This window comes from Artemia franciscana, chromosome 2, assembly GCF_032884065.1.
Source record: "Artemia franciscana chromosome 2, ASM3288406v1, whole genome shotgun sequence".
Classification (NCBI taxonomy): Eukaryota; Metazoa; Arthropoda; class Branchiopoda; order Anostraca; family Artemiidae; genus Artemia; species Artemia franciscana.
This window is the reverse complement of record NC_088864.1, coordinates 891894-907690: the sequence shown is the minus strand read 5'-3', so window position 1 is coordinate 907690 and position 15797 is coordinate 891894. Positions and strand designations below refer to the sequence as shown.

Here is a 15797-nt window from a genome sequence, read left to right as displayed (position 1 = left end):
ATTTTCTAGCATTACTATAAAAAAAAAACAATGAAAAAATAAACATGAAAACGTTTTTTCAAATGAAAGTAAGGAATAGCATTGAAATTTAAAACGAACAGAGATTATTACGTATATGAGGGGTTCTAAAAATACTTTAGCATAAAGAGCGAGGTATTTAGGAGGAGATAGATACCTCGCTCTTGATGCTAAAATATTTTTAGTAATTTCAACTATTTATTCTACGGCCTTTTTGATTCAGGGGTCATTCTTAAAGAATTGGGACAAAACTTACGATTTAGTGTAAAGAGCGAGGTATTAACGAGGGTACAAACCCCCTCGTACACATAATAAAAATATAAGAATATAAAAGTTTGTTACGTAAGTTAATTCTTAAGTTACGTATATTTTTTACTAATAAAAACGTTCGTTGAATATTAAAAGTTCTAGTAGCCTTTTTAAGTAACCGAAGAATTGGAGGGCAGCTAGGCCTCCTTCCCCACCCCTTATTTCTCAAAATCGTCTGATCAAAACTAAGAGAAAGCCATTTAGCCAAAAAAAAATTAATATACTAATTTCATTTCAATAATTTATGTGCGGAGAGCCAAAATCAAACATGCATTAATTCAAAAACGTTCAGAAATTAAATAAAAAAAAACTAATTTTTTTAGCTGAAAGTAAGGAGCGACATTAAAACATAAAACGAACAGAAATTACTCCGTATATGAAATGGGTTGTCCCCTCCGCAGTCCCACGCTCTTTACGCTAAAGTTTTTAATTGTTTTAAAAGGTAGAATTGTGGCAAAGAGTCAAACTTTAGCGTAAAGAGCGAGGGACTGCGGAGGGGACAACCCATTTCATATACGGAGTAATTTCTGTTCGTTTTATGTTTTAATGTCGCTCCTTACTTTCAGCTAAAAAAATTAGTTTTTTTTTATTTAATCTTTATTATGAACGTGCTTGGCAAGCTACTTCAGATTTCAAAGTAACATATACTGTTGAACCGAGTGATTGTCATTATCCCAGACTGAGGATATATTTCTTTTAGATGTTTCCGTATAGGTTACCAGGGCGTTATCCAATATTTTTGTTTGGGGGGGGGGGTATTTTGGGGTTGCAAAAATCTTCAAAAACGCATCAAAAATGTGTATATTTCCATTTTTTTTTGCGTTTTAGGAGTCGGAAAAAATTTTAGGCGTGGGGGGTTCGAACCCAGTAACACGCCTGGAAACAGCCTTCAGAGGTTGTATTTAGCATTTTTACTTCCTGAGATATAAGCAGGGCTGTAGTCACGGGGGGAGGGGAGTACCCGATTTTAACCTCCTTCTCCAAATTTTGTCTGGATCCTACAAAAGTAACAACACTTCATGTAAACAAATTTTTGCTCACAGAAACCTTGATAATAACAGACAGTCCTTTAACTTCCCCTCTCGTTTTTCCTAAAAGCGCCGAGCAAAAAGCCGGGACGCAGCCCTGGCTATAAACATATAAAATACAATTTCTAAGCAGCTTATTTCTGCGTAAGATAAAGAAAAAGATATTAGAGTGGAAACAGCAATTTCATCTCTTTGATTTACCTAGGAAACGTTGTTCATTCTTGGCGTTATCCACTTGTCTCCCAATCGACTCTTCATGTCAAGCGATATTTTCTTGGGAGATTAAGTGGTCCTAAGAATCTCTAATGACCCACAAATGGACCATTTCCCCTTTTTTCTTTTCCTTAAAATTGTTCAAGCTTTCTTGATTACGATCATATTCCCCTTCTCTAAGAGTATTATTAAGGTTTGTAAAACCGACTCTTGCTTTTTTGATAAATTTTGTGCAAATGCGATTTCGTCACGAAAATGATTAGTATGACTCTTTTACTACTAGTCGTACTACTAATATCTCACCTAGTTGCCTTAGGCCAATACACCTGCTGACACTCCTCCTCCACCCAATCTAAAACCTTTCTTATAAAAAAATTTTTTCACATGTGTATGTTTATAAAATCAAGCATATGCGGTTTCATTTGTGTTCATTTTTTATTGTTTACAACGAAAAATAAGCAAAGTAAATCACTGTTGCTATTTTTAATATAACATTTGTTTCGGACACCTGGCATTGATTATGGTTTATTATCACCTTTAGGGATCACGTTTCTTATTTTTATTACTTCCTGATACCTTACCTTCTCCTTAAAGAAAGCTCCCAGTCATCCTCTTGAGAAAACTCCTGCCATTTCCTACCACAAAAGAAATCGTTGACCGTAAGAAACCTAAATTATAAAGTGCAAAATTATGGATGGTCGTTTTTTTTCCAAGTGTTCTTGCCTACAAAAAGAAATGACGTAGTCTCTTGACCTCCTATGCCCCCTTACCTCCCGTCATCAACTTATCAGTAGAAGCTCTTTAGATCTCTGTGACTGGAGTACTAAAGTGGGTCTTTGCCCCATTCAAAACACACCCAAGATCCCCCACCTTAATTTTTTAAACTGAATTTTTCATTTTGTTTTGGCTTTTTTTGCTTATTTTAGTCGGGAGGGGGGGGGGCTGTAATTAATTTTTACCTGGGCACTACCAAGCTTAGGAACGGCTCTGTTAATATTGACAAAGTCGAACCTCAACATTCCTTGAAAAAAGAAAAGGAAATTCGATGAAATAAAACATTGAATATCTGATTATTATTCATTTCTGATAAATTTTAGGATAGGAAAGTTTGTCCTCATGCAAGTGGCTACGAAACGATTATAAATAATAAGGCATCGCAATGATGATGTCTTGAATTATTAGCAAAGTGTTTATGTGACGATTGCTTGGAAATGGAATCATATTGTTTTACCATCAAGGATATAATCAGTGTTTTTATATGTAAATATAACAATAGGTATGTGTTGTATTAATTATGTAATAGGTTTTATATTTTTGGCAAAGTAACGTACCCACACTTGTACGTACTGCAATTTTAGAAATAACAACATAGATTGTGTTAGGTCATATTATGTTTAAAAAAAAGTAATACAGCATTAGCTGATATACATGGTGCATTTTAAAACCATAAACTATGCCCTTTTAAACTATGACTGAATTCCAGGCAACAGAGAATAAAGCTTGTTTTAAGAACACAAGGAATTTTGAGATCGTCTTTAAGGAACGTGTCATTTTTTTTTATGACAAGTTAATATTTATAAGAAAAGAAACTAATTTTTAAGCCTTAAAAGCTATATTATATATGATTTTTAAGCTATATTATGAATATTCTGGTATCCTGAAAGGATATCAGATTTTGTCAGAGCGCTATGGCAACTATAGGGTTATCTCGACTAACGGTATACCTATGGGGGCTATAGGGCATAGGCCGCTCACTCAGAGAAATCATGTTAAGAAAAGATTTTTCAAATGCTATAGAAAAACCTTGTACCAAAAGGATGCTGTGACACGCGCTAGTAGCGTGACACGTAGGTGAAATTGATTTTAGAAGGACACTTTTTACGAAATATGGTTTATATTAGAGAGAGAGGGAGAGATTTAAAAAAAAAATTGCTAGTTTGTAAATATATAAATTACTAGTTTACAAATATTGCATCAAATAATTACGTCTTAATATATTTTCCAGACCAGCACTTTATCTACCATGTAAAGAAAGTTACACAGTGGCCGTTCGATGTTGTCCCGTTTTCTTTCAGTTACGCAAAAAGGATATCACCAAATCGGTTATAGGACTACCGTATAGGATAGTTTACGCAGTGGCTACTTCGACATCGGTGCTTCTTTATGACACAGAGCAGCTCAGTCCGTTTGCCAAAGTCGGAAATATCCACTATACTAGACTCAGTGACTTGACTTGGTGAGTTGATTAGGCTTAGTCCTTGCTTGGGCACTTGTATGATGTACGCCATGTGTAATGTTCTTCTAGTATGTTTCTCTGACACTCAATCATAAGTAAATATACTAAAGTAAGACAAAAATATAATACTTAAGAAAGGAATTTGGGCTATATATTTGCACATTATGGGGGGAGGCAAGTATAGCGGGTCTATTGTGTTGGGTACAAACATTCTGCTTATTATGTAGTAAGAATTGTTTTCTAACTTCACATTTTACAAATACTTTACCCCCCCACCCCTAATGTGCAAATATTCAGTCCAAATTATATATTTTCCATCTATTCTTTCACTTCTCTTTGTCTTTTCTCACGCTAAGCTGAAAGAAACTAAAAAAAAGTTCCTTAATGCGTCAATGAATGAACAACTTACCCTAAACAAGTGCCATTCCTTGTTTTGCTAATGCTGTTTATTGACCGCTAGAGTGACTGACCTGCTAATTTAATTAATTCGTATTTATTCCTTTTTCATTGGCACTAATAACAAACAGTTATGATTGTTTATCTGGCAAGGTACGGTTGCCATTTTTCGATCTCTTTAAATTCTTCGTGTTTGGTGCCTCGATTTAACTGTTATAGATCGATCCTTATCTTACTCATCCACGGAAATACTGTATCCATTTTTGTAAGTAGTTTCTCTTTTGTAGTATGTTCGGGCATCCATTTCGATCTTTTGCTGAGGTGCTTTATTTATTCAAACTGTCAAATCTTCGAGTGTCATGTTTGTGTTCTAACTGCATTGAATAAAAGCAATTGTTTGGACTAAAATGCGACAAATTTTTTCTTGGCAAATAAATTGTGGATAATTGTTTTGATGAGGCTTTAAATTTAACCCTAAGGTGTAAGCCAAAAAATCCCTCCCTCTAACTTCCAAAGAGATCTGATAAGCTTTTTGGGATACTCATTTTGTTAAAAATAGTTGAAACGCTCAATAGATATGCCTATGGATGAAATGGCCACTCAGGACCTGGATGAGGGCTGTGAATAATATATATTAGCTATTATTTAAACTTATAGTTTATCATGGAAAAAGGGGAGGACTTATGTAGTATATCAGGAACGGTCAAGGGGTTTTTTACATTACTGGAAATTGAGTATATTTCAAACTTTTTTCTTTTAAAATTTTAAGATATAAAAATCAAGAAATGCTGCTAAATAAAACCTTGAATTGTTGTAACTTCCAAGAACTATTTTCATCGTGTATTAAACATTCAGTTGACGCAATAGCCTTTTAAAGGCCTTGAGGGGGCAGTAGCCCTACTCCTCTTTGTGGTCATTTCTATCCCTTTTAAGTTTGATTTGATTATTCATTTTAATTAAGCGTTTTAGGATTTATTTATTCATCAGTATCTATTATCTTTATGTTAAATGTGATTATTTACGTTTATTTCTGTTCGTTTTGGATCTCATTTACTCATTGATAATTATTTCTGGTCGTTTTAAGTTTGAACTATTTACTTTCCTTTGAGATACTTTGCTTAACTTTGAGAAACTTCGCTTAACTTTGAGAAACTTCATTTTCGGCGAAAGATTTTTTTTTATTAATTCAATTTTGTTTTATTAGTGAACGTAACCGAGAGCTAATTTTTGTGTTGTTATTCCTTTGGTTTTTTATTTTTGATCTTGTTTTGTGTCTTCTTTTTTTTGTGTTATGACATGATGGTGTTAGGTCCAGCTATTGTGGCGAAGAAATATATTCTTTTCTACATATTTACACAGTCGAATATATATTAAAAAAAAAATTGAATTGAAGTTTATCTTGAAAAAAACATTCTTTTTGTCATACCCATATCATTGGATTTATACTGCTACTAATACTAACAACTCACCGTAGCATCAAGTAACCTGACGCCAACATAGCTACGCACGCTCCTTTTCCATCCCAATCTGATCAAAGCCTCCATCTTTACACCCTCCCAGGAAGTTTCCGTTTTCCTCAAATCTTTCTTTACGAGATTCTCCCACCCAAACCGCGGACGACCTGCTTTCTCTTTAGCCCTAAACGGTTGACTGAAAAGGAAAATCCTCGACAATCTGTTATCTTTCATCCGCAGAAAGTGCCCAATCCATCTCAACCTTTCTCTCATTATAGAGCTAAAAAGCGGGATTGAACATCACTTTTCGCATAACCTGTTGTTTATAATACGGTCAGTCGGTCGGGTATCCAAAACAATCCGTAAGCAATTTCTCTGGAAAACGTCTAGTAGATCTTCATCTGCTTTTCGGACTGGCCATGCTTCAGAGCCATATTTGACTATGTTCCTGTAGCCTCCAATATTTTAATCCAATATTAGATTTATTTGCTTCATGTCTATCACGGTCACCGAGTCAGAATTATGATGTTACTTAAATATTCTCTTAAAGAATAATCTAAACTTGTTTAAAGATATGAAATTTTTCCTATTTGTTACGTGTTTTTAATGTTTTTCCAATGTATTTTCGAAAACATTGTTTGATGGATGAATAAAAAGGGAACCTCTGCTATCAAATGATAGTCAAGATGCCCTCTTACATTGAAACATTGAAACCTTAGCACTGCAGAAAAGCAGCATACGAAAAAATTACGTTGAAACATTAAAACCATAGCACCGCTGAAAATAGCGGCGAAAACCACACTGCCTTTTCATCATAAACATCAACAACAAGAACAACAAAAAGGAATTCGTTTCCAGTGGAATTCTATATTTTATAAAATATTTCGACCCTTAAAAAAACATAACTATATAAAAGAAAAGAGACTTTTAATAGCATACAACCATTAAAAGTAAAATAACAATTTTTAAAACAGTCCCAGTATCTTTACTTCAGCGAGGTGCAACCGGGACTGATTTTCACTGAAGTGAAAGAAAAATAATTAAAACACGCTTTTACTGCTAATCTTGAATTTTTGGCAGCTAACCACGCTTTTTGTAACTGATTCTGTGTTAGTGTCTACTGCTTTTTAATATAATTTGCAAAAGTGTTTTTAATTAAATTTGCATAAAATATTTTGTGATTATTCCCCCAAATCCCTATTTAAGGAAATATTTTATTTATCTTGAGGGTGATTTCCGTTGCTTCTCGAAGAACCTGTTTTATGCGTAATTCTTCCAGATTCTTCAAAAAGTATTTTGTGGCTGGGGTTATCAAAAACATGGCTGCTTAAAACAGAATCCAAAGAAGCATTGGCACTATTTGAAGCTTTGGTGATATTATCTTTATGCTGTTGTAGGTGTTTTTCTAAATTCTGGTGGGTTCCACCGATATAGTATTTGACAGTCACATGGTATTTGATAAACTCCTCTTTTGCGTGTAACTGGGTTTTTATCTTTATCTGAGTTTAGGAAATTCATGATTTTGAAATTATTGGTAAAATTTATGTACAGATTATTTTGTGTGCAAACTTTTTTCAAAATTCGTAGTGATTTCCGGGATGTGAAACATATCTATTGGGGACGCTATTTGGATGACGTAATATCACTTTTGAAATATGGGGCAAATCAACTTAGGAATTTTTTAGATCGCCTTAATACATATGATAGAAATTTACGGTTTACCTTAGAAAATGCAAATAAAACACCATTCCTAAATGTTTCAATTATTCGTAGCATTGATAAATTCGATTTTATTATTTAGAGAAAACCAACACAAAACAAAAGATATCCTCATTTAAAATTAAATCACCCCCACAAGTTTAAAAGAGCTGTTGTAGCCTCTTGTCGATCGTGCCCTAAACATTTGCTCTTATTCTCACATCACAACAGAATTAAACCTTATCAGGGACATACTTTTTGGAAATGGGTTTCCCATTTCATTTATTAATAATACAGTTAGCTGTAGACTGAAAAGACACTCCCGTCAAATCAATGCTATTTTACCACGTGGGAATCCCGATGAGGTCTCAATCTACCTCCCATACATCTATGCAACATTTATTTAAAAAATAACTATTGCAAATAGACTGACCGATGACCGATAGAAACTGGTAAACTTGCACTTTTTTTTAGTACTTCGGGTGCTTTCAAGCGTTCGCTCGACGAGCTTCCCGTCACCACTAAATTCCCCTTAATTTAATCTATATCTCCACCGATTTTGGTGCTTTTTGCCAGAAGTGCACAATTCTATTGATGTTTTCCGTTTAACGGCCCCGCTACTACCCCTAGCAAATTTTAGTTCTTAAAGGGCCATCTGTTCCTTATTTTCTACTAATAGAAATAGTTTAGAAACTACCGTTCCATTCTAAACCCAATGCTAAGTTGATGTTTCACATCCATATATTCCACATACATGGATTAGTTACAATCAAATCTGATAACAATTTATATATTTTATAATTCTGCTAATTTATTAAACATTTGAAGAAGTTTTGAACCACTAAATATTGTAAAATTGCGATAACACGCGGAAGAAGCTGTTAATAAAAACGAAACGGCTAATAGAATGTCAGAGCTATAAAATTTATAAATTGTTGAATTTACCAGATTTGATTGTAATAATTTTATAATTTCTATTGCGAAAACGTCGATTTTAATGAAAAATGATAGTTTCCAAAATTGATCCATTAAAAGCTGTACTTTATCCTGAAAAGGGGGGATAAACGCCCTAATACCAAGGATAATTCTATTTTGCTGTGGAAAGCAAACTCTTTACAAAAAAAAATAATAAAAAAAAGTCATTAACAAAAAAATAATATATAATAACAATAATAAACAATAATAACAATAATAAACAATAATAAATAATAATAAAAAAAAAAATCAACAATTAATATTCAAAGAAAAAATCCTAAAAAATTAGACGAAATCCTAAATTTAATCTAATTTGAATTATGTTTGATTTTTGATTTTTAACTAAATATTCCTTTAGGTTATTTCTGGAAGCCCCAAAGGAGCTCTTAAATCTCAGCAACATATGCTACATCGGGGGGAGGGGGAGGGGTGGGATCAGAATGTATTATTGAAGTTTGGTCAAAAGCAGATCATATGTTTTGACATTTTTAGCCGGTATTGCCCATCTAAAAACTAATTCTTTCTGGAAGATACCAATCAAATTGAATCAATTAATGAAAAGGAATCGGGTAGTTTTATAAATAACTTCATTGATCAGATAAGCAGGGGACCCTTTTATTCTTATTTAATCTTTTTTTACTCCTTGTTGACTCTTATATCGTCTCTTATCTAGTCCCTCTTTATTTCAACACTTTTCATTTGATTCATTTTTTCTTTTACATTTTATTCTTAGAACTTCTCAGTAGATTTTCTATTTAAGCATTGTATTCATTTGTACTCATGCAATTTTTTAGAACATTCACAAAGTATTTCTCAACTAATTTTTTGTTATCCTTTCCTTCTAAAGACTATTTTATATTTCCCTCTCTATTTATATTTCCCCCTCTATTTCAACACTTTTCATTTGACTAAATTTTTCTCTTAAAATTTTATTCTTAAAAACTTTTCAGTAGATTTTCTATTTAAGAACTGTATTCATTCGATTTTAACTCATACAATTTTCCAGAACATTCACAAATTATTTCTCAGCTAATATTTTGTTATCCTTTCCTTCGAAAGACTAAAAGTGAAATTAATTTTTTTGAAAGAAAGATATATTGTTGCTTGTAATTGTCTTGGAAATCCCACCTGGAGATACAAAACAGAAAGACGTACTGAAGCTTCCTTGTTTTTTGGCTGGCGTCAACCAATTTTCAAGACCAGCAAGCTGAAAACCACAAAGAACCTCATCAGTCAATTAAACAAGGGGATCCTTTGCTTTTTATTGAAGAAGATTGTCTTTGGGTGACGCACTCGTTTATAATGAATGATTTTTACAAAGCGATGATCTGATTTGTTGCCTTTTCTTGTCACAAGATTATTGTCATCGGAGATAAATCAGTTTCTGTTGTTGTATCTCGGTTGCAGTTGGGAATTTTCATTTGGGTGAATGCGTGCTGGAAAATTATTAGCTTTGTTGGGAATAGTAACTGAATAGATCAGTTTTTAGAGAGATATAGCTATTTATATACCTAGAATTTCACGCTTGATATATTTGGGTCTGGCACGTACGCAGGGAGGGGGGCCTTCGGGCCTGCCCTCCCCCCGAAATTTTGTGAAATGTTTAATTTCCCCATAGTTTCTTGGGATTTCTGGCAAAAGTAGGACATTTATTAAGAATCTAGATACATGTGTAAAGCTTTTTTTTGGGATTTTACAGCATGCAATTATCTGGTCAAGTCACTGCCCAATTATTAACCCATTTTCTGTCTAACTTTTTACCTTCTCTGAAGTAATTAGCGATTGTACTGTTTTGTTTTGTTTTGTAAAGAGAGTTTGCTTTCCATAGCAAAACAGAATTATCCTTGGTATTAGGGCGTTTATCCCCCCTTTTCAGGATAAAGTACAGCTTTTAATGGATCAGTTTTGGAAACTATCATTTTTCATTAAAATCGACGTTTTCGCAATAGAAGAACTGCCTCCCACAGCACCCATATTAAACTATTAACCCTAAAATTTCCCTTTCAGTGGGATATAATAGATTATTCACGGATTCTAAATCGCTATGAACATAGCCTGAGCCTAAAACGTGCTTTTGAGGCTTCAGTCTCCTTCCCCCCATCCGCTACAATACTAGAGATTAAAGTTAATCTGTATTTTCCGATATACGTGCTTTTTGCATTTATTTAGTTACTAAATAGAAAAAAGTGCTACTTTATATCTGTTGTTTCGAAGGTTTTTCCCCCCTCCCCGAAAAAATCCCTGCGCACGTGCCTGATTTGGGTGATTTAAGTCGTGTTTTTCTTTCTCCAAACTTACACTCGGGTGTGTGCCGTCGGACCTAGCTAATTTCTGCTCCGTTTTGTCGAAATTCTGTATCCAGCTCCTTTTCACCCATTCAGGATTTACTGTTTGTTTGCACCAATTCAGGACTCGACTCACTTTTGCATCGAACCATTCCGCAGCTTGGACCTAGCTCATATTTATCGCGATCCAGCATTAACCTTAAATTGATCGAGTCAAAAAATGATCAATTCTTATTCAAATTAAATATAAAAAAGTGTAGTTCATATGCACGTTTTTAAACAGTTTAACAACACCGTATTGGATAGTATAGTTTATGGTCTGCAGGGACACAGGTTATACAGTAAATTTTATTAAAAGCAGAATTTATGACGAAGGACTGAAGTCCTGGATTTGGAATTTGAATGGATTCTGAATAATGGGTCAGGTTCAAACCCACCCCTATTTTTCAAGGAAAACATTAAGAAAGAAGTAAAAAAGAATGACATTTTAAAAAGCTCCCTTTTCGGCTACTTCTATGAGGGAGAAAAGTGGTCAGAGCTCATTTATAAAAAGGGAAGCTCCCATATACCTATAGAACAAATAAACTAGGAGAAAATGAGTCTTACCTTTGAATAGAGCTTGCTTATTTTTAAAAGATAGAGTGCTATTTTAAGCTCGAAAAACTGTCATATAAAATGCTTTGAAGTCACCAGACCCATTTTCGATACTGTATTTTTCTATTTTTTTTTATTTTCTATCTCCTAATAAAATCTCGTTGGACGGATCCAAGATATTGTTGTCTATTGCTAAAATCTGTTACTTATAACAAAAAGGGTAAAAAAGCAAGATGTGTGGTGAATGATCTTAGCATTTGAATGGCTTATATCAGTAAAGTCTGTCATTTCAGCACAAGCAGAAGAGGGACGAAGCATATGCTATACCCTGAACCCGTTTTCATTAGTCTTTTTTAAGCCCTCCTTAAATTAGAGCTCATAGATGTTGGTTAAATCTAATTATGTTGAAGAGGAATTAATTATATTAAACAGAGATATGCAAAAACATTGGAAAATCCCACTTGCCTAATGTGATACCCACCTGAAAAAAAATGTTTTATCTAGACAAAAATGTATTTGGATCGAGTGTAGGCTCCGAAAAGAATGAATAATATAATGAACTAATGGGATATTTTATGCAAAAATACACTTTTCCAAGTATATATTATATTCTTTTTAGCTTAAAAGATTTTGGCCTTGGCATGCAGTTTTTTTTACATTTGTATTAATCATCAAGCTTGCTTATTAATTACTTCGTATCTTGGTTAGTTTTTAGGTTTATCTATTACTTAGCTAGACAGAAGATAAAAATGCCACGTGATGAGCCTTTCTGTATACTTTCAAATATACTAGATACTTTCCTCGCAAATTCTACTTCGAGACCTTACAAGGGTCCTTAAAATGACACCTCGATTCTTATTTTAATAGAAGTGAGATAAAAACATACCATTCGAATGCTAGTTTTGAAAAGGTTTTTAATTGCTAACTTTTTTTTATTTTATTCATTCTCTTTATTTTCATTTTCATTTTTTTATCTTGTCCCTTAAAAGCAATTTGTAATTTGCATCGTTTTCCGTCAATTTTGTCGAATGGAAGGAATTTGTAAATTATTTAATTTGCTTTAGAAAAAGTTACCCGTGAAGTATCTGATAATGTTTGATGCTCTTTCCGGATATAAATTACTACCCTGGCACATTTCATTTTGATCTACAAAAGAGGCCCTTAAAGTGACACTTAGCTCCTTTTCTTCTCATAGGACTAAGATTAATAAGTGCCATTCAATTCTATATCCGATGCTAAGTTGATATTTCAGGTATAAAATTATTACAATCAAATCTGGTAAATTCAACAATTTATAAATATTATAGTTCTGATATTCTGTTAGCCGTTTCGTTTTTATTAACAGCTTCTTCCGCTTGGTATCGCAATTTTACAATATTTAGTGGTTCAAAACTTCTGCAAATGTTTAATAAATTAGCAGAATTATAAAATATATAAATTGTTATCAGATTTGATTGTAACTAATCCATCTGTGTGGAATATATGGCTGTGAAACATCAACTTAGCATTGGGTTTAGAATGGAACGGTAGGTTCTAAACTATTTCTGTTAGTATAAAATAAGGAACAGATGGTCCTTTAAGAACTAAAATTGACTATGGGTAGTAGCGGGGCCGTTAAACGGAAAACATCACTAGAATTGTGCACTTCTGGCAAAAAGCACCAAAATCGGTGGAAATATAGATTAAATTAAGGGGAATTTAATGGTGACGGGAAGCTCGTCGAGCGAACGCTTGAAAGCACCCGAAGTACTAAAAAAAAAGTGCAAGTTTACCAGTTTCTACAGACGCATCAGTACTTCTGACAATACGTTTTAAGATATGGGGATTCCAATGGTGGCTAAATAAAAAGCAAAGAATTGCTCTTAAGCGCGCAATAGACCGCTAAAATAAAGCGTGTAAGGCGCGAAATGGAAGCGTCTCTTCCATGGAATACAAAAACTGGAAAAAACATAGTTTGGGGTACTAGAAGTTCGACAATCACAAGAAGCAGCTAGAGTTTGTCTGTCCAAGCGCGTATTTGCGCGCTGGATATATGTTTTGAATTGCGACGACATACTAACCCGAATCAAGCCTTGGTCGTAGCCTACGATCAGCCACTGAACAAGATTGCGAAAGAGCTCCAGTGGTTGATGCCAGACAAGTATTGAGAGAGAAAGTTGGTTGTAGTGATGGGAGCGTTACATATAGAAAGGGCCATGGATTCAGTGATTGGAGAAGTACTGAGTGGAAGTGGCTTGGGGACAAGCATTGACCGATGCAGGACTTTTCTCAGCAGGGAGATGTGACGCACTAGAAAAGGGTAGTAACGCTAACCATTCTCGGCATTCCTATGTAGTTACCTTTTGTCTCACTTGAGTGATTGAAGTGGCGAAAATGTTGCACATTAATTGAGTTAGATGATGATGAAATGAAGGACTTCATTAGTTGGGCAAAGGAGCGCGAAATAATGTATCTCAATTTTGCATGCCGGAATCTGGTGGCTAGACTCATCAATCTGTTACTTGTTCTGGTTAAATCTCTTTGAACCGGTGATTATCATTTGTACGTTGCAGCCATCACCGAAATAGTCCAGCTGTTTTTTGCCCTTGATCATCAAAACTATGCCTGATGGTTTTCTGTACGTATCAGAGATCTGTAGACACTACATTCAGTCTGCCCATCTGTTTACAGGGAATCCGAAGCAGGAAAGTTTGTAGTTTCTGCTATAGGCAAACCATTTTCTTTTATCCCGCTAGACCAAGCGAATGAATTCAACATCAAAACTGTGAAGGGTATTGGAGGGAAAAGTGGACTATCCCACTATCCACTAGCAATGGGGAGACTCATGATTGCAGCATCCAAAATGGTGAGGATGACTGAGGAATTCTAAATGTGAAGGAACAGCGGACTGCAGAACATCACGAAACGGGCTCGGTATTTCAGGAGAGGTTCTAGACAAATATTAAAAACCTTATAAATATTCTAATAGAATGGGGTAATACTTTCGAAAGTATGTATGATAGTCTCGTTTCAATCGACTACGGGAGAGTACCCTATTCTCGTCCCGTAAGTAGTTACCGCAGTCTGGAAATTTTTTGGCAAATCCCAGTAGGATACTTCGTGGAAGGGAGTGTTTTGTAAAACGTACAAAGTCTATCGATTCACCGATACGCCAAAACAAGATGCCATTATTTTAACTCCCATTTCATCTTTGATACCAAAGTTGAAATTGATCAGATGGCCCGGTCAGATTTGGCCCTATTTACCAAACTCTATATTGGCTGCAACACTAGAGGTGCTGATTTGAAAAAAATTTCCAAACACGAGAACCAGCCTCTCCCTCCTCTAATCTATGATCAGGGTAATCTGAGATCCGGCACGAAGTCTGATATTCTAACTCTGCTCACAGCTTATTCTTCTGAAATTGTGACCGAGAAACCTAACGCCGATTCAAATGTTTTTGATGATTCTTTCCTAGTCCACCTTATATAGCCAAAAAGTAAGAGGTTTGGCGAAAATATGCAGAAGAAAACTGCCAATAACTTCGTAAGCAGTTCACAAGTGAAACACAGTGGGTTGACGTCGTCTTTGACGTTTATAAGTCAGACAGCTTGAAAATTTCTACACGAGAAAAGCGCGGCAAGGCTATATATCGGACAAAGGTTGAGGAAAGAACACCAATTCCAAAAAACTGAACGAGTTTTTTTCAGTATTCAGACAACAAGCAGAGCCTATTCGAGTTATGAAAAAAAGAGATTATATTAAAAAAAGATATGCGACGCCGTTACCAGTCATCCAGTCATCCAGTCAATAGGACGGTTCTGCGCTGCTTTCGTCAAGCGCGCTGCAACATGAAATTCATCACTGTCAGAACGATTGATTCAGATGTAGTTTTTCTGCTCATCGCAGCAAAGTACTATCCTATTGGGGTTGATCAACTGTATGTAACATACGGCCAAGGGAAAGGTTTACACTACATTCCTGTTCACGACATAGCAACTGCACTTGGCGAAGAAAAGGCGCAGTCACTGCTTTTTTTTTTCCATGCTATAAGTGGCTACGACATTGTGTTCGCATTCTTGTGGTATGGCAAAGTAGGGTTTTGGAAAGCATGGGAAGCGCGCAGTGCCATAACACCGGTTTTCAACCGCCTGTCTTTTCCTCTTCAAGAGCTCACTGAAAACGGCTTTGCATAGATTGAAAAGCTCATTGGGCTTGTATTTGACATATCCAGTGGGAAAGAGTCGGTAAACAAATTGAGGAAGTATCCGTTCACGGCAAAAAGGATCATTCATGGACAGACTTCCGCCAACCCAGGATGCGCTAAACCAGCACTTTTGGCGCACTTAGATTCAAGCCCGGGTATTTTCCAGTTCTCATCTTGCCATTATTCCCTTAAAGAACCCCAATGATTACGGATGGGAAAAGACTAGCGATGGGGTTTGGTCTTCCCGATGGTCAACTCTGTCCCAAGCTTCTGTCGCCTGTCGAGAGCTTATACGATGCAGTTGCAAAAGTAACGCTCTGGGCACTGCAACTGCAAGAGCAGCTCATTTAAGTGCACCAATTTAAGTGCACCAAGTTATGTTCTTGCCACTGGTCCTGCCAAGTA

General features: G+C 35.1%; 1 protein-coding gene across 1 annotated transcript in view; it reads left to right on the top strand.

Moving 5' to 3' along the window:
- Window positions 1-15797, top strand: part of LOC136035627 (chromatin assembly factor 1 subunit B-like) — a 40608-nt gene that overhangs the window by 23177 nt on the left and 1634 nt on the right. Inside the window, exon 6 of the mRNA XM_065717521.1 lies at window positions 3574-3804. Within this exon, the coding sequence (XP_065573593.1) occupies window positions 3574-3804 (231 nt within the window). The remainder of the gene's footprint in view (window positions 1-3573; window positions 3805-15797) is intronic.